Genomic DNA, 19,598 nt, shown 5'->3' with positions numbered 1-19,598 from the left:
TGCACTTTGGAAGTTATGAATTACACAATCACTTTAACACAACGAACAGTAACACTAAATTTCTTAATCAATTCCTCAACTCCTCCACATATATCTCTCTTGCCACAATTATCACTTTAAATTCTGTAGCTATCATTACTATGTCACTATCTGTGTGAGTGATTATTTGTCGTCACTATATAACTCTTAACTATCCAATTTTATCTCACTAACTTCTCCCTTTCAGCTGAGACCCCTTTTATAACACCCAGGCAGCCCCACATCATGGCACCTAAGTGGTCATCGTTAGGAAACGGTGACAGCTGGTTTCTAATAATAGGTGTCTTGAAAAATAGTGAGAAAAAAATTGAATAATTGCAGAGACGCTGAAGATTATTTGTAAATTATGAACATGATAGAATAGAGTTTTATTTTACTGTAACATCCTGACATTTGCCTGGAGGCACTGACAAAATCACAAAGACATTGAATCTGGATACTCTGTACCCTTGCTGAGATTCAAACCAGGTATCTCTCCAATGCAAGTAAAATGTGTTAACAACCGAGGAAATGTTTCAGTCTCTGCAGATACAAATGGGTAAGTTCAATGTTAAATTTAAGTTCCGCTTATGTCAAGCCTAACTACAGAGTTTGATGGAAAATATGAATAAAACTTCTCAGTCATTCACTCACATTAACTATTACTATTACAACAAATTATATTGGTTTACCATTGAAAAAATCAGCATGGACTGCTTTTTCATTAGCTGCCAAATCCATCAGAAGTCCACTGGATCCCCCTGCCTGCAAAAGAAGTGAGTTTCACCATAAAATATAAACACTCAATGGGACAGGGTCAAGCTATATGCATTACAGAATTTCATAATTCAGATCTCTGATTAAATGTAAGAACGTGTGATAAATTATTGTCACAGACTGATATTAGGCTATCATTAATTATCTATTCTGCACACATTTAAAGGGCAACAACAATCTAGAGAAAACTGATACAAATTTATGTACTAATTGAAAACCTCCAGAAACCACATAAATTCTGAAAATCCCGAACGTATGGTTTGAAATTATGTATTCATTGCAAACACTCAGAAACTGCAAGACTGCAAAGGACTGGAAGTAATCATTATTCATGATACTACACCAGTATTTGTATGAAGGGAGCAAAGTAAACCACAAAAATCTAAAATCAGCCTAGATCTGTGGTAGACATTTCCCGAATACAAACGAGATACAATTTCTGTTTACCCGTTTGATCCAAAATTGTCATACAGTAAGTTTTAGGTTAGTACCTCTCAATAAATTTCTACAACTTCTGTAGTATAATAAGAGTTGAATTAAAATTAGAAGTATCTTAGTCCACTGTTTTACCAAAACACCGGCTCAAAATTAAATTAAGAACTGAAATACGTTCGTCAAAATGGGCAAATATTATCTGAACATTATATCATTAAGTTACCTCTTCTAAATCCATATAAGGGCCAGCACCTTCTGGAAACATTTCATCAGCAACTACTGTGGGTTTCATAACTAAGACGTTTCGGTACCCACGCTATGTAAGACTTTGTATGTGACAAATTTTATATCCAGCCCTACTGGAATACAACTGGATCTATGAAATGTAATTACAAATAAATCCCATAGGCACCACAGCAACCACAGCTACAGCCTTGTCATCGGGGTCATCGGGGTCATCAGTGTGCGCCGAAGCGCCGAATACCGTCAAAAACGTCAAAAACTTTTCTCAAAATTTGAACGGTGACGTCGGTCGAATGTTGGTAATAAGTGGCTATATGAGGGAATTTAATCATCCATGTGCGCAACTGTGGCGACGCCGAATGGAAACTACGTAACTACGCCATGGAACACTAGTTCGTCGCAAAGGTCGCAACGGTCGCAACGTTTACAAAGTTCACCACTTTTACCAACCTTTACCATTACCATTAGGTTACGCACACAGGAGCAGTGTGTTAGTAGCCGTTTAACATGCGTTAACAAAAGCAGGACAAAAATTATTTTAGACTATTCACTTAATAAGGTAGGTAGCTTTATAGTATATCCAAGGGTGGAAACGGATCGAATGTAATTTATTTATATTGGATTTGAGGTTCTGTCCGTGACTATGAAGTGTACAGTCTTCAAGGATGATCTGTCTGTGATTATGAAGTGTACAGTCTTCAAGGATGTAACACCAAATAATGCTGTAAAAGTCCACCGACGCGGCTCTGCTTACAGTCTGTGTGTTACTGATTTCTTGCCAGGCCTGTCTGTTGCCAATGTGGATGGATGCAGTGTTACACCATGGTGACAGGGGGCGTGGAGGAATCTCTCCACCTCTTCCGCCATCCATGCCGTTGTGCCCTTGGGGAATGGCCAGTTGCAAGGCTAAGCACTTGGTACTTGACTCGTTAACTACCTCATGGCTGTGAGTTCCCAGTCCCGATAACACAGGGAGGTACGGGAGAACGGGGAAATAGAGGGTGTGACTGGGGGTAAGTCATTAACACCACACATCCCCTTCACTCGGTCTACTCTCGTCCACTAATATATACACTTTATACATATCACTTTCATGGCTGACAGTGGCCGGTTACGTACACATTGTAATTTAGAGAAAAATACACTTTGGTTCACCATCCCTAGCCTTCGAGGTACTTCCTACGTCCCTACTCAGGGCCTACTCTCTCTCTGCCCTAACCCTGTAACATGACACTTTAATAATATCTCACTGTATATCCATGACTGATATGAACAGTTCCACTTACTTGGTGTAGGAAGCTGATGGTGTCCCTCACTTGGTCTGGCACGACCATGGTTCTGGCTGGCTACTACACTCAGTTACGACGATCAAAAGATTGATTGTTTGATCCAAAAAGATTCCATGATCGATTCAATAATAGACGCAATGATAGACCCTCTCCCAGTTGCGTCCGAAACTTTATAACCTTCCCCCTGCTGACACCCGTCTTTGGGGTATGCTCCGCCTCTTCACTAGAGCGAATTTTCCCCCAAGTGTCCGTCTCTCGTTGGTCAGCTGGGTAAAGAGGGTTGGATCTCCTCAGGCCGTCTCGCTGAGTCGGCACTTGGTACGCCTTGGCCGTACAGTGTTTTCAGTCTCTTCCATGTGAATCAGCGGTCTAAGCAATGCGACAAATTTCTACTGACGTCGCTCCTCCGCATTGTACTACAAACATTACCCTTCGTCTAACTTCTCCACTGTGAACCCAAGATAACTTAATACCTAAAAGTTACAAAAACCCTTGCCGAAATTCTACAGCATTACATGCAGCACGGTCCTCTGAAACGTCGGTGGATTGCAACCAGACTACATGACATCACATTCCAGAAGAGAGTACACTTCAGTATATTTATGATTTATTTAACTTCACCGGCAGCATTTCTGACGATACAATGCTGTAAAGCATCCACACCATTCATTCATTCTTTTATTAATCCTGTAGATTATGATACAATGATATAGGACAAGTCTTTCAGCTAATATACATTATTAAGTTATAAGAATCTTAATACAGAAAAATTATATAAGATATACAACATTTTATACATTATGTGCTGTATACTTCTGCTTATATCAGTAGCCAATATTCGCGAAATTGTTCAAATACTCCTCAGTTGAGTAATAGCACCTCGTGATAAGTAACTTCTTAAATTCCCTTATGAACTGGTTTTTGTTTTCTATTTGTTTTATATTGTAAAAGATACAGCCAGCTACTGAAGGATTACTATTATAAAGTTCTAAGCTGTGCCCATATACAGTCTTCATTATTTCTTTTGTTATATGTATGTACTTGTTCATTCACTGTGCAGTTACACTTTTTTTTTTTTACATATAGGATTGTTTCTTGTATGTATAGTGAGTATACTGTTAGTATCTTTAAATTTCTAAAGCTATCCCTGCATGATTCCAGATGTTTTAGCCCTGCAATGTACGTGTATCTTACTGCCCATTTTTGGAGTACAAAAATTCTTCTAGTGAGGGTCTTAGCACTATGTGCCCGTATTATTATTCCATATGATAGATGAGGCTAGATCAATCCATAATATGTTGTTCTTTCATTTTAATAGAGTATTTTACATAGCCTGTTAATTATGAATAGGTTACAGCTAATTCTACTGCAGGTTTTTTCAATATGTAATTCCCAACTCAAGGTACTATCTGTTACTACCCCCAGAAAATTTGTGCTTTTTACATTTGATATTTCCCTGTTCTTTATTAGTATTTTTAGATTACTTTCCTGCCTGCTTGTTTTGTCTGGAAGAGAATATAGTGAATTTTAGATGGATTTATAAATAAATTATTTGTCTCAAAGTATTGCTTTACCACTCCTGTATTATTTGAAGTCATGTTTTGTCTTGTGTTAGATGTGGGATATCATTTATATACAAGTTGAAGAGTAATGGGCCAAGGACCGATCCCTGGAGAACTTTGTATCTCACTGGGGGGCTACTTGACAAATATTCTTTCATGCGATTGCCTTCTGTGTGTGTTACTTTTATGTGTTGAGTTCTGTTTCTGAGATAGGATTTGATTAGCTTATGAGGTATACCACGAACTCCATATTTGTATAATTTATCCATGAGAATGTTATGTTGAATACAGTCAAAAGCTTTTGATAAGTCTATAGTACACAGTTGCATTTTATTTTATCATTCAAACTATCTAGTATGTTTTCAATAATTGTGGAAATTGCATCAATAGTAGATTTATTTTTCCTAAATCCCAACTGAGATGTATTAAGTATATTGTGTTTTTCTAAAAATGCTATTAACTGGTTAGCTATTACAGTTTTCAGAACTTTTGAAAGGGCAGGTACAAGAGTAATTGGATGATAGTTATTTGCATCTTCTTTTATCCCGTTTTTATAGATTGGTTTGACTACTGATTTTTTAAGTTTAGAAGGGAAGATGCCTTCTCTGATCGATGCACTGATTAATTCTAAGATTGGCTTTATTATGTAAGATGTACATTTTTTTAGCAGATATGGCGAGATGTCATCAAGTCCTGCTGATTTTTTATTCTTCATGTCCTGAATTACTTTAATCAATTCATTCTCTGTTATTTCTAATAGGACAAGTGAATCATTTATGCTTATATTGTTATTACTAGTTTGTGGATGTAATAATTTTTTGTCAAGTGTAAGTTTATTTACAGTTTCTATGAAGGTTTTGTTAAATATGTTACATGTTCTACTTGGACTTGAGACTATTTAATTTCCATCTTGTAAGTGTATATTACTAGTGAGTTTTTTTGGTAAGCCTCTTTCTCTATTAACAAATTCCCACAATATTTTCGAAGTGTTATTTGATCTGGTTATAATATTCTGAATGTAGTTTGCTTTTGCATTTTTTAATATTACATTATATTCCTTTTTATATGCTTTATAGATATCTCTATGTTCCTGAGTCTTACTTCGCATATAAAGGTTGTACAAATCCTTTAGTTTTGTTCTTGCTATTACAGCATCTTTTTATATCCAGGGGCTTTTTGACGTACTTATGGTATTTCTCCTTATTTTGGGACAGGCTATATTAAAGATAGTTAAAATGCTATAAAAAGTGTCCCATTTTTCCTACCTCATTTTCCCTGGACACTTCAATCCAGGTTTCAGTTTGTATTAATGAGCATGGACCTATTATACTGGCTTCTGATATATTCCTGACCTCTTTGTAACATCTTGTTTGTTGTGGTACAGACATTAATAGTTATACGTTGTGCAAAATGATATGAAAGTAGGCTATTTATTACTTCAGTATGATAGTATTTAGCTGGTATATTAGTTATGATTTGGTCTATAGTTGTAGCTGTACTTCCAGTTACTCATGTAGGTGTAGCTAAGGATAGGGACCAGTTACAGGCTCATGTGAACACAATAGCGAGCCATCAGATTTCATAAAATGCTTGGAATTTTTTGACTAGTTGAGCAACTGTTAGCTTCTCAAGGACTGACCTCTATATCATGGTTCTGTTCTTGGAGGAGAAATTTTGAGTGTATTTATGATTGTGAACCCACAAAAACGAAAATGCCTAATTTTATTTTCTCGTTCATGCTGAAAGTACATAGCAATCCACGTAGCCAAAGGAACATATCATAAGAGCAGTTGTTAACTTTCATAGGCATACTTAAGACCATGTTATCATAAAACTAGGCATAATCATTTGGCTACAGGCTAGCTGTCATCTCTTTCAGTGAGAATTCCTATGTGTTTTAATTTCTTTATACTTTCAGTTCATTAAATAGTGGACCTGACATACCCATACATATACATGTTTCAGAGTATAGTGAAATGTCTGTACAATAAATAAAAATATAACAAACTTTTCTGTACAGCAGTAGTGTTCTGCAGCCAATTTACTGTGCATCTATATGCAAAAACACTCCAGTACAATTAATAATTATATGATGACATCAGTAAGGTGAGATGAATCCATAAATAATGCACAGAACTGAAGTAACTGAAAAATATGTAATCTTCCCATTGCATATTGACCGGAGGGAACCAACACATACAGACAGTAAACTTAAATTGAAACACTACAGGTACAAACTTCACACCAGAATATGTATAGAAAGTGGAACATGTAACATTTGTCAAATGTATTTTATAACATTCAGAGAGGTAGCAGTATGCATGTCATTCCTGAGACAGTGTTGCTTTGCCATCAAATGACCTGAAGAATGTATACATTTTTTTACTTAAGTCTGGTCCAACCTTCTTCACTGTGGTGAGTGGTCCCACTCCTCGACGTATCTGCAAAATGCCACACAGTTTTAATCAAAGACAAATTGTGCATGAAGATTTGAATATAGATAGGAAACTGTAGGACCACCTTGCTACTGAGACCTTACATCATTGGACTGTGGGAATTCCTTAATCAGCACATTTATATGCTTTTACTTCAACAGTTACCAGACTATAAAATATAACTGTAAATACATTACATGAAATTATCGTTGATATAGACTGAAATATATATGTAAACTCAATGTACGTGTAATGTTCACACAGAAAAGTTAAAGGAAGAAACAAATGCAGCCCATTTTGAGCCGTGGGACTAATCTCACACCCAATTTAAGTGTGAAAGAACGTTTTATTCACTTGGTATAGACACTTAGAAGACTCATGGATGTTACAGAAAATTTACTATGGGAAATTATGGAACACTACACCACAGTTTATCCCCTTTCAATACCTTCCCACTCCATCAAAAAGAATAGTTAGGTAGCCAGCAGCTGAAGTAAGATTTGAAATCGGTACCTCATGAATACAAGTATACAAAATTACCAGTGGTCATCTACATATTTAGTAATTAGAAATATTAGTAAAGATACTTTAACATTTACCTGGATGGACTCCAACATGAGTTCCGATTCAGTCTCACTCGAACAATTCTCATATGCCTATAAAATGTAAAAAGCCACCTCTGTTAAAACACACAGTCCATACCCCTGAAAATCATATGTCAGACATACAGGTAATTCTTTTTTAAGAGAATCTGTGTTATGAAAACTACAAGACTGCTTTCAAGTGTTCACATAATTTTTCAGAACTTTTAGTGAACATCACTGATGCCATCTTCTAGAATAGTGTGTGTATGAGCATGTAACTTTATCCGTTTGGTTTTAGAAGTTAATGTAGAAAGTTAGTCCATCTTCTTTGTTTGTTTTCTGGATATTTATTTCAGTTGCTTCTCTGATGATGTGGGGATAGTAGTTATGAATGTTGGCTATGGTTTCCATTCTGTCAAAATGGACACTGGTTTTGGTTTCTACAAAGTGTGGTTGTTGATACCTTATAGCTGGTTTTCTTCTCTGGTGTTCCTTACAAATCTGGAAAATGTTGTACTCATATATTGGTTGGTTTGGTGAATGTGTACTTTGAGCAGGGGATTCACAAACTGTTCTTTTTGAAAGATTGCTGTATTCTGGGATGTGATGCCACATAATATAGCAGAAAATTACCAGTGTTTCAGAGAAACCTACTACCTACATCTTCAGAGCAGAAGAGCACATGGTGTCACATCTCAGAAGGCATTCATCTTCATACTCACCACTTCACCACTGTGAGAACATCAAATCTCACTTCATCCTGCTATGCATTCAACAAAACCATGGATTGGCTTTATTGCTGTTCACTGTTGTACAACTCACTTGTAAACCCACAACAGACAGTAAAAGGGCTTTGTACAAAAAAGATTGGATTCAGTATAAGTGCTCATTGCTATAAATGTATACTAATAATGTTCCAGTGAAGTGGAAGTACCTGTATTAGAGCACAAGGGGATCTGTAAACTGATGAGATTGCCTGTGCTGTCTCCATGGAAACCCGATTAAACTGACACAACTGCTGCTGCCAGAGTCTGAGGAGGCCATTACCATTCTTATCTACTCGAACACAGTTACGAGAATCTCCAGCAGCATACCACTCCAGTTTTTCTTGTTCTCGTTTCTGTTTCTCATGTCTACGAACAAGATAAGTAATTATTACAATTCTCATAACATTTAGATGACAAACAGGAGTTTATTACTGATAGTGTTTGATTGTCCGGGTTATGACACCATGTAGTCTGGTAAGTGGGTATCAACATTTCAGAGGAGCATACTGCCCCCATCTTCAGTGTAAATTCAACATGTTGCAAAAGCTTTGTATTGCATAAAAGGTGTCATGTAAAGCAAGATTCATGCTTTAGAATCACAATACGAAGATGTGATTGATTAAACTTTGGTGGTAAAAAGTAAAATGGTAGCATCCATGTGCTTAGGCATCAAGTTGTGAAGGCATGAAAGAATGTGGTTATAGAGTTTCTGACCATAGCAGTAGATGGTGAACAAGTATTTAGCTTCACATGCTGGACACCATTAAACTTCATGGAGCTGAACACTTCTTGAGAAACCACCAGTTGTGCAGCTACTCAAGAACTTCCCAACATTTTATGAAACCTGAAATTTCATTACCGTGCTCGCACGAGTCCTCCATTGGTCCCTATCCTAAGCCAGATCAATCCAGTCCATACCACCCCATCCTATCTAACATCCATTTCTTCTTTCTTGGTTTTCTTAGTAGTCTCTTTCTGAGTTTCCCACAAATATCCTACATGCATTCCTCTTTCCCATTCATGCTACATGCCCTGCCCATCTCATCCTACCTGACTTGATCATTCTAATTATACTTTGTGAAGAGCAAAAGTTATGAAGTTCCTCATTATTCAGTTTTCTCCAACCTCCCATCACTTCATCTCTCAAGGCCAAATATTCTCATCAACACCCTGTTCTCAAAAAACCTTCAGTCTGTGTTCCTCCCTTAATGTTAGAGACCAAGTTTCACATCCATACAGAACCAGAGGCAGAATTGTGGTCTTGTATATTCTGATTTATATGTTTTGAGACAGCAGACAAGGAGACAAAAGATTCTGGACTGAATTTCCACCTGAATCAAATATTGATTTATTACTGTTGTTCCAAAATATCTGGACTGTGCCACATTTTGAAAGCATCTGTTAGCTATCTATATAATGATTTTGCCCTGCATTTTGGTGATGAGACAGCAACATATATGTTTACTTCTAGACCAACCTCCTCACTAGCATCAATTAAAGTTTTTGTTTATGGTATGTGTTATCATCCAGTAGATTCACACCTTCAGCGTAGACCAGCTGATGTGTCCCATTTAATTTCAGTCCCACCTCGTTTTCCTGAACCTTTCTAATGGCATATTCTAAAGCAAAGTTCAAAAGCAACTCCTTGTTTTAGACCATTCTGGACAGGAAAATTATCAGATAAATGTTTACTCATATGGACTTTATGTTTCATTTAAACACATTTTAATCAGCCTAACAAGTTTCATGGGTACCCCAAACAATGAGAATATTGTACAGTACTTCCCTCCCTTCTCACTGAATCACAGGCTTTCTTAGAGTCTATGAATATATTTAGCATATTAAGGATATTATTTATTACCGGTGAGTACTTTCTGAATAGAGCACTGACCTGTCAAATTACATCCAATAAAAATATTTTACTAACTTGAAAGGAACCTCTGCAATAGCCTTGGAGAACTGCCTGATGAAGGTCCCCAGATCATGAGGCTTTTCCACCAGTCTGTGGGAGCAATCAGCAAACAGCTGAAGTTCTGTCAATGCAGTGTCAAATTTGTCTCGAGATATTCTTGGAGTATTTTCAAAGTTTTCTGTCTTCTTGCTGGTTTTCAATTTTCCTACTTTTGCTCGTACTTCTTGTCTCTTGGAAGAATTGTGGTACCTAATGAACAGACATATTTGTTAGTGTATATATGTGTGTGAATGCGCATCTGGCACACGTGTGCATCCACATGCAAATGCACACAGGATTTCCAGAAACTAATAACAAACATTTTTCACAGTTGCTTCCTTAGTTAAAGGAAAGTTGAAGATGTTACATGATAAAATAGTGTGAGGCATATGAGTGACTAGAGATGGGGTTTGGATTGGTTATTGGATTTATTGAACACTTACAGATCATAACTACAAGTAACTATAGCACTATCGCTCATTCACACACTCTGCAATTCCTTATAGCACACACTAAATCTTCTCAGCCTTCTGTTACCAGTTTTCTGGTAACTGCTTACAGTGGACTTTCCCCTTCCTCTGGGTTCCCTAAATATCCCCGTACCTCAGCTACCAGCTTCTAACGGTAACAACTCACAAGGACTGATCCACAGCAGTCCTCTAACTCACTCACTCACCAACCAACTCACTCCACTCCACTCACAAACTCTCACTAATTGTCCTGCTCGTAACATCTCGGCATGGACCGAGAACTGAGAAAATATCACCCATGAGACAAACACAGATTTGAATATAACAAATAATTCACTGTGAGAATATTCACATGAATCACAGAGAATTAGGGTGTGAAGGTATGGACTAAACTGAATTGGCATGAGACACAGTCCATTTGTGGGCTTTTATGAATGGAACCTTCAGGTTCCATAACAGCAGGGAATTTCTTGACAGCTGTATAAGTATTAGCTTTCAAATGGGAGCATTTTTTAACGTTACAAACTTTCATACATTGATACCTGCATAACTCAGATTTTTTCACTGACATTTCAATTTCTGCATACAATGGTACATGTAAGAAAGTACTGTAAACTATTAGTTATTCAATATCCAGACATCCACAATCTTCATCTAGCTGACAAACATTTCAAAGTAAAGTTACCATTTTTATGAAGCTATTCATAAACAAACTTAAAATGCACTTATGTTCTCCCATCATATGGTAATTCTAGCCTCCACCGATATTGCTATTATCTTCCCACATGCTGATGTCATTAGAGTAAAGCTGTGTTTGTTACAGTGTACGTATCTGAATCCTTTCACCCATCAGTCCACTATATGCCTAGGAAGCCTCCCAAACAAGAACAAAAGCAAAAATGCATTGAATTTCTGAAAATGTAACCAGTAAACACCATTCCCCATACACACCAGATAACAGGAAGCTTGACACATAATGAAAGTTGCTGAGCTGAATGCATGCCAGAGTGACGTTCTGTATAGGTTGAGTTCTGACCTGAAATATTGCTCTACACCATATACCACAAGTGTAAGCTTCTTGCCAGGCAGTGTAAGTTGCAAGGATTGTATATGGTTTGTGAGATCCACAGCATGAATAAGACGCATCACTTTCTCCCAGTGCCACACAATCAATATTTCCTCCTCCTCTTCCTTCCTGCTTCTTACATGCACCTAAAACATAATATAACCAATAAAGGTAAATGTAAAGTTGTCCATGTGCTTGATTAATTAAGTGCCACTCCATGAAGATGTATGGAGGAACAGACATACAGCTCTGCCATTCTTAACCTTATCACTAGATGTAGGTGAGTGGTCAGCTTCATGCCCTGGCTGCTTTACTCCTTGGGAAAGAATCCCCAGTACCCATTGGATAGGAGGCTGGGTGGGCCCCAGAGTCAATCTGGACAGAGAAAAATCTCTTGTTCCTGATGTGAATTGAACCCTGGCTATTCAACCTGTACCCTTCTGCTATAATGACTGAGCTACTCAGGCTTCTAAAGCAGTTAAGACCTTGATCATTTCAACTGCTGTCAATGTCATGCCATTAAAATAAATTCATCTTAAAAATATGGTTATTCCTTAACTGTTAAGCCCAAGAAACTGCACACTAGCATAGACTGACATCAATCATATCACCCAGAATATATCATCAGTCTGTAACTTCTGCAGCTTTAAAAATCACATCTTAATATACATTGTTTCAATAACCTCTGTTGTCTGTAGTCCACAAGCAAACTATACCGACTGAGCGACTGCCGCTTGTCGGCCAAGTTAGTGCCAACTTTAGCGGATAGAGTATGTAATGTGGTCAGTGCAACGGATCCCCATGGCCGTTAATCTCAGTTGTCTAGACCGGAGCAGCCATTTCCTTGAAACAGCTCCTCAATTATGTTTCACTAACAAAATAGCAAAATCAAAATCCATGATAATGTAATTTTCTGCACATTCCCAGACATATTATGTCTCAAAAGAACATTATTAATAATCATTTCAGCTCCTTTCTAAAATAAAAATAATTCAGTGTATAGGGTATGTGTATGCAGCAGTGGCAGATTATTAAATTCTACTTCAGTGAAGCAGAAAAATGTAAAATAAATTTTTAGAAGTGTTCTGTCTAGTAATTCTTTTATGTGTTTTTCATGAACTATCATGAAATCACGTGTAAATTTTGTCAAAATTAAAGGTGCAGTAATTTTTCAACGAAACAGAGAATTGATATAATGATAAAAACTCCGTCTCAAGTGCAAACAATATATTTTGTGTCTTTGATCTTGTTCCCCTACACTACATGTTTCGGCCTCAGACGGCCATCATCACGTGTATAACACTCACGTCGCTGTCACACTGCACCCAGCTCAAAATTTAACATTTAAAAACACTTTCCTTGTTATTATCNTTTTAAAGGTTTTTAAAATTAGAACTAAAGATTTTATTATAGTGCTATTACAACAAAGTCAAAATTAACGTGTGTAAGATAAAATAATCTACAAACCAGACACTAATTTTAAAGGTTTTTAAAATTAGAACTAAAGATTTTATTATATTTCTATTACAACAAAGTCAAAATTAACGTGTGTAAGATAAAATAATCTACAAACCAGACAGTTATCAACGAAGTAGAAGTTGATAATAACAAGGAAAGTGTTTTTAAATGTTAAATTTTGAGCTGGGTGCAGTGTGACAGCGACGTGAGTGTTATACACGTGATGATGGCCGTCTGAGGCCGAAACATGTAGTGTAGGGGAACAAGATCAAAGACACAAAATATATTGTTTGCACTTGAGACAGAGTTTTTATCATTATATCATTTATCGTATGGAGTGCAACAGGATGTTTAAATATAATACAGAGAATTCGGTCTGAACGTTTTCAGGGATTTCACAATAAAAGGGTGAACAATCTGTAAAATTTGTACCAATTTTGTGCCATTTTAAGTAACTCCTATACAACCACATTCAGTGTTTACACATAATTCTGCAATATAAGACAGCCTCGTTCTAGTTTTAGTAAGGTACATGTAGTATTCATGGAAAAAGCTCTAGTCTTAATATTCACCTCCATGTCTTCACCCACAAAATGCTCTTGAACCTCTCTGGTCCAAAATATGGAACAAGGCACCAGATTTGATTGTATATTGTACTGCATTTCTGCTGACTGTAATGATACTAAGATCTCTCCTCCATATTCTGCAGTCAGTAACTGCTGATCTAGACACACCTGTATATACTGCAAAGATAACACCAAAAATATATAGATGCAATTTGGTTTAAGTTTATGTACATTATACACATCAACAATACAAGCTTTCTGTTGGTCAGCTTTCATTTCAGCTTCATTAAAATCAGTTTGTTTTTATTATATCAAAAGATATTTGTATTTATATTAACTATATTTTGCATTTATTCAGCTCCATGAAGTTAGTTACATCTATTCCCTAACAAATATATTAGGAATCATCTTATTTTCTGCTAGCATAACTGACCAAACTAAATATGAAAAAGCCAATCCCGAAACATTCATGACTGATAGATTAAGTATGATTCAGATTGTATTTTACACTTACTCATGTTTAATTGATACTTCTTAAATTAAAATAAATGGCATAGTCTTGCTGTTCACATATCCACAAAGACTGTCATTTAAGAATGTTTCACATAGTGGATGCAGTTCTTTTGTTAACATATTTTGTAGATAACCTCATTTATCTATCATTAACTGTTCTCAGTTTCTTTGTTAGAAATATTAATACTATATATCTTCCTTTATTCATACTGTATTACTGTATATCCACTGATATCCCCTAAAGCCACACTAGCCCTATTTATATTCTTACGATGAGAAGCCTCTTTCCACTCATTCAAGGTTAAGTTTAGTTTGTAATGTACTATAACTCTTGAAGAGACAGGATTTGAGGACATCCTTTCTACCCTTTACACTTCTAATTTTCTTTCATTTATCATATTGTATAATGTTTTAAAACACAAAGGTATCATATTTAAAGAAAACTGAGTGCGAACATGATGGAAAATATGAAATAAAAACAAAGCCTGTGCTAAGAATGTGGTTTTGAGGGCAATCACACAATACCAATGATTAATGTGTGTGATAGCAGCACATTTTTAAACTACATGTACTACACAATTACAGAAAAGATTTCCAAACTTGCAGGTGTTATAAAAGTACTGAAACAAGATAAGGCATGTGAGTTAAATACACATTAACAGTAGCATTGACAAATGTCTAAAACTTTGCAAACCACTGCAGCATTAATGTCAGTACAGATTTAAACGTAAAGTAACCACTTACCTTCAGACACTCTCCAGGCTTTTTACAACGATATGCTTCAGCAGCTGCCATCTTCAGAGCTTTCTTTTGAGCTTGCTCAGCCTTCATCATTGCCCTATTTTTCATTCTTTCGGCTCTCTTTCCTTCTTTCTCAATGCCAATTACCGACTTCTTGGCTCTTTGTTTTTTCTGTCCCTGAACAGAAAGCATTTATAGTTTAATTGAAATTATAATATATATATAATTTGATATTTAAAACAAGTAGAAATTGTCAAAGGAAGGGCCTGCTGGATCTTTCATATGAGGTCTGATAATTTGTTATAGGTAAGTCCAGTTATTTAACTATTATCCTTGTAAATAGCCCCACCAAAGCTAATTAGTAGTAAAGGTAACACTGTCTACAGTCTGCCCTTATATGAAATTTATGAAGGTAGACTACTGAAAAATGTTTCAAATAAAGTTTGTATATTTCAGTGAATTATATGGTTTATAATATAGTTAATGTTTTACAACATTTTTCAAGAATTATAAAACATCTGCTTTGACCTTTGTGTAAAGGGTTTTCATGTTCTTTGGGGTATTCTCGTTAATTTTTATTATTATAACAAAACAATGAACAGAAACCAAAATGAAATTTGCCTAACATTTTGAGTACGTCTCTTATACAATTCGACTGAAAATCTCTGATGATGTTTAGGACATAAAATATGCAGATGGGAGTAGTGTAAATTGTCACAGTGCACATGAACGTAAGTTTTGGGTATAGGAAGTTTTTAACATTCTTGTCCAGTGGTATGGCATTAATTTCATTATTATTAAATTCAGCATAATGAGAATTTCAATACAATTACTGCAGTGACATCTACTTCCCTCAGCACATATTTATGAACAATTTGATAAAATTGGAGCTTATACTGGGCATGAAGATGCTGAACAAGAGTATGATGTTTGAGAAAACTGATCTTAAAAACTCAGACCTCTTCCCCTGTGGGTGTTGTGTTTCCAGACAAATAAATATATCACTCAAGGGAAGCATTCACCATTTTGTAATCAGATGAAGTGTATACCTGAACTAAGTTTGCTATGACTTTACTTTTTTACACCCTGGACCTAATACAGAACAAGCAAAGATATTACAACATTTGCTATTACTCTTGTGTAGTTTTTAAATTACCTGAATAAGCTTCAGATACTAAATTTGAGTGTTATTCATACTTTAAAGCACCAACTAATATATTGGGAAACTGCAAGAAAAGTAACACATCCCAATAAAAGAATGAGTATTTCTGCTTGTCTGCAATATACTGTAACTCTCCCAGTGTTTATGTTAGCATACCTTCTCTGAACAATCCTCAGCCAGAACATTGCCAATAGAAGGAAGCTGGTCCCTTCCTTGCATAGCTTCTCTCATATCTAAGTGACTAATAAAGCAGAAACAAATGTGTTATTACAAATCTGACATTGTATGTTGAGATGCTTAATCACCGTTAGTTTAAACTTTGGAATGCACCATTAGGAAGGTCAAAGAAAACAAGAAAAAGAAATGAAATAGAATGGGATCCATCTGCTTCTGCTCTACAATGATGATAATTTATTAGTGAAAAACATAAATGCCATAAAGAAAAACACGGATGCTCTGTTAGATGCTTGTGAGGAGGATGGTAAATATATGTTAATGTATCAATGCCAGAATGGGCAAAATCACAACATGCAGATAGCTAATGGTTCCTTTAAGAATGTGGCAAAAATTCATGTATCTGGGAATGACACTAACAAATAAAAACTGGAAAGTTCTGTCTTGTGGGATATAATGACATGTAGTCCAGCAAGAGTCAACCAACATCTGGAGGAGGATACTACCGCCATTCTTGTGGTCAAAACACAAGCTAAGTAGGCAGCAAACAGAGCTCTACTTGCTGTCTGCTTCATGGTTTCCATTGTGATTTTGCATATCTTGTTGGCCCTGAAGTTCTCATATTGCTGACATGACTCTTCTGGTGATAAAAAGTCTGTATTCCCATACAGATGACAATTGAATTGGTCAGCAAACAGTGTATTTAATCTATTTTTATAGTGTGCATCCTGTTCTGTGTCATAACTATGGTTAGGTAATGTATCTGTCAACACAACAAGGAAAACTGTATCACAATTAAAATCAGTACCTCATAAACTGAATAAAATGTTTTCCTGGTTGTGTTGATGGATACGTTACCGAACTCTATAGCATATTTAAACCTTTGACAAACTATGTACAAAAGTTGTTGTGGAACTTATTTCAGGTATTTCCGATGACCAGCATGCACACATCTCTTCAGATTTAAAAGCTATTCAGACACCAGCTGTCCTGACTGAGGCTTTTATGATTCTTCACAGTTCCTCTAGTCAAATGCCAGGATAATACTATGAAATGGGCCTTAACCAGTTCTTTCCATATCTTTCAAATCATGTGAAGCTACAAACTAATAAAGATATTGATACTACATAGAGTTATAAATTATTTTTCCTTATAATGTTATCTGTCTCATTGGCCTAGATGTTTATTCATTGCAATGCTGATCTGTTATTTGACATTAAGATTTATTTTCCCATATTCACTGCAGTTTTACTTTGCTGTTACTGAACTGGTACTAGAATGAATTAGTTAGCAAATAATGTACTTCAAGCCTGGAGAGACTATGAATGGAATTAGAAATGGAACTCTATTCAGGGTGTAACTGTAACCAACACCGAAAAGTTATTCACACTGTAGTTATAAAATATAAAAAATACTAACTACACTAACAGTAAAAGTTTCTAATCAAAGATGTAGGTCTCAGTGTGAATCATATGTGATGTGTACAATCTGGTTTGTACATTGAGCCTTTTTATTTTTTTTTTAATTTCTTATTTAAAAATGCTACCAGTATGAGGATAACATTTAACTTGTCCTATATCATGTATAATGATCCATGGATATGAAGTAAATAAATAAATAAGCATAGCACCAGTGTTGTAATGATTAATGAATATGGAACAGCTGGAATGAGAAATGACGAGGGAAACCAAAAGCACCACAGATCCTACATGGCTTGACCTAGGATCAAATCTGGGCCGCCACAGTGGGAAGCCTGCAACTATTCCCATGTTCCATATAATCAGTAAACTTTGAGCTTTTGTAAGATAGCCATTATGTCTGGCCAATACAAACCCAGATAAGAATATGCAGAGCCTCAGCATCAGATTTCACTAAAATCTGATCAGTAGCTTCAAAGACAAAAGTAGTGTATAAGAATACATTCACTCTCCTCTGTACAAGCCATACATAATAAAATCCAATGTATCTGAATCTGATACATGTAATATTCACAAATATCATACATCAAATCAATGATAATTTCCAATTTATTCAATTCCTTGTGAGCAATTTTAACTATTGAAAAAATAAACGAAATACAATACCTTTGGTCCAAGTCATCTGTGTATTAAGTTTACAAATAAATAACCATTATAATACTACTTACAAAAAAAATGAAACTAATTCTGACTCATTTGCTAACAACTGATTGTTACTCAGATAGGCATAACATAGCATGTGTCCTGTTTTTCGCTAGATCCATTATGTTTCAATATTAAATGTTAATTTAAAAATCCCCCTCCCCTTCTAATAACCACTTAAAGCTAATAAATTCTACATACTACCTATCATCAGAGCCCTCACAGTCCACCAACTGTGTTTCTCTCCAAGCTTTATGCAAGACACCAGCGGAACAGCTTCCTGAAATATCGTTCCCTCGACTTTCAGTCTTCAATACCAAGTCGTTTATAAAATTTGGTGGTGGATAATAATCCACGATAGTATCACTTCTAGCATCACTGTCAGAAAATTGCACTTCAGGACAGTCCATGGTGGTGTTGGTGTTAACCTTGGGTAACGAAGAAGTTGTGGATGAATCATGATCAACCTCTGGCGACTTTCTCACATTAATTGGCATATAATAATCTACTGTAATGTCACTTCTGGCATCACTATCAGAATGCTGTTCATTACTATAATCTGGTGTGTGCTTGGAATGAATTCCATGCATTGGAGAACTTGGTGCACTGGATTCACTTGATACCAAAATAACAGAACTGTCCATTTTGGGGCCACCTTTTCAAATTAAATACCTGAAAATAACCTCAAATTATTAAAAATTCATATTCATTTCACATACTAGTAGATGTGCACAATATTACGAAGAGTGGAACGTGAAAAACATGACAACCGTAATTAAACACACCTACCATGTGCAGCTATAGTCAAATGGCACCATTCGTAATACAACCGCAATAACACATATCTAAAAGCGCAACTTTCATATGCTACACCCTGCTGCCAATTGATGTTAACCTGTTAACTCTACAGTGGTACCGCCAGTTATGACCGCGTTACAACCCTGTGCGTTCGGCATCAACATCAACTCTTACGTTTTGAACGGTCGGTGTACATTTAAACGCGTTTAAACGGTTAAGAAGTGCCACCGTCGGCGTTCCTCCCATAGTGCGGATGTTGCGTTATAAATTACTTTCTTATGCGTTCAATATATATATGAAATTACTGTGCTCACAAAAAGAATCTATCTGGTTAGTTTAACGGACTTCCACTCTCTTCTATCCCCTACATACGAATACGAATGCCCGTTTTCGGCTCTATGTCCAGGGGTGGGCAAAATAGTGGAAACACAACACAAAGAAATTGAGGAATAGAATTTGTGTTGGCTAC

General features: G+C 36.0%; 1 protein-coding gene and 2 long non-coding RNA genes across 8 annotated transcripts; 2 read left to right on the top strand and 1 right to left on the bottom strand.

Moving 5' to 3' along the window:
- The first annotated feature begins 1,534 nt into the window (after positions 1-1,534).
- LOC117282461 lies at positions 1,535-8,398 on the top strand. The gene is made up of 2 exons (XR_004513198.1): positions 1,535-2,032; positions 8,264-8,398. It is a non-coding gene; the product is annotated as an uncharacterized LOC117282461 (long non-coding RNA).
- On the bottom strand, positions 5,521-19,576 carry LOC111866182 (crossover junction endonuclease EME1). 6 transcript variants are annotated; one of them, XM_023854889.2, is made up of 10 exons: positions 19,102-19,123; positions 18,533-19,003; positions 16,194-16,278; positions 14,879-15,052; positions 13,628-13,798; positions 11,568-11,743; positions 10,038-10,271; positions 8,278-8,476; positions 7,359-7,415; positions 5,521-6,765 (listed from the first exon to the last, which is right to left on the bottom strand). In XM_023854889.2, the coding sequence occupies exons 2-10, from the start codon at positions 18,973-18,975 to the stop codon at positions 6,649-6,651; spliced, it is 1,656 nt and encodes a 551-aa protein (XP_023710657.1). In that variant the 5' UTR covers positions 18,976-19,003; positions 19,102-19,123; the 3' UTR covers positions 5,521-6,648. The 6 variants fall into 6 exon arrangements, with proteins under 6 accessions (XP_023710657.1, XP_023710694.1, XP_023710647.1 ...); XM_023854879.2 differs by having other exon boundaries at positions 6,330-6,765; positions 19,121-19,576; XM_023854919.2 differs by having other exon boundaries at positions 6,330-6,765; positions 18,536-19,003; positions 19,121-19,576.
- Positions 8,409-17,337, top strand: LOC111866211. The gene is made up of 2 exons (XR_002843108.1): positions 8,409-8,491; positions 17,137-17,337. It is a non-coding gene; the product is annotated as an uncharacterized LOC111866211 (long non-coding RNA).
- Positions 19,577-19,598: the final 22 nt, after the last annotated feature.

The sequence above is a fragment of the Cryptotermes secundus genome, unplaced genomic scaffold (genome assembly GCF_002891405.2).
Source record: "Cryptotermes secundus unplaced genomic scaffold, Csec_1.0 scaffold1054, whole genome shotgun sequence".
Lineage (NCBI taxonomy): Eukaryota > Metazoa > Arthropoda > Insecta > Blattodea > Kalotermitidae > Cryptotermes > Cryptotermes secundus.
The sequence above is the reverse complement of the archived record's forward strand: the minus strand, read 5'-3'. Positions and strand labels throughout refer to the sequence as shown.

What these genes read in the sequence shown, in the direction of transcription:
- LOC111866182 (XM_023854879.2), bottom strand. Translation starts at nt 18,975, where the DNA reads ATGGACAGTTCTGTTATTTTGGTATCAAGTGAATCCAGTGCACCAAGT. An exon ending in GAGGGCTCTGATGATAGGTA is followed by an intron (nt 16,279 to 18,532) that starts GTATGTAGAATT and finishes CTGCTTTATTAG; the next exon opens with TCACTTAGATATGAGAGAAG. An exon ending in TTGTGGGTGAAGACATGGAG is followed by an intron (nt 11,744 to 13,627) that starts GTGAATATTAAG and finishes ATTATGTTTTAG; the next exon opens with GTGCATGTAAGAAGCAGGAA.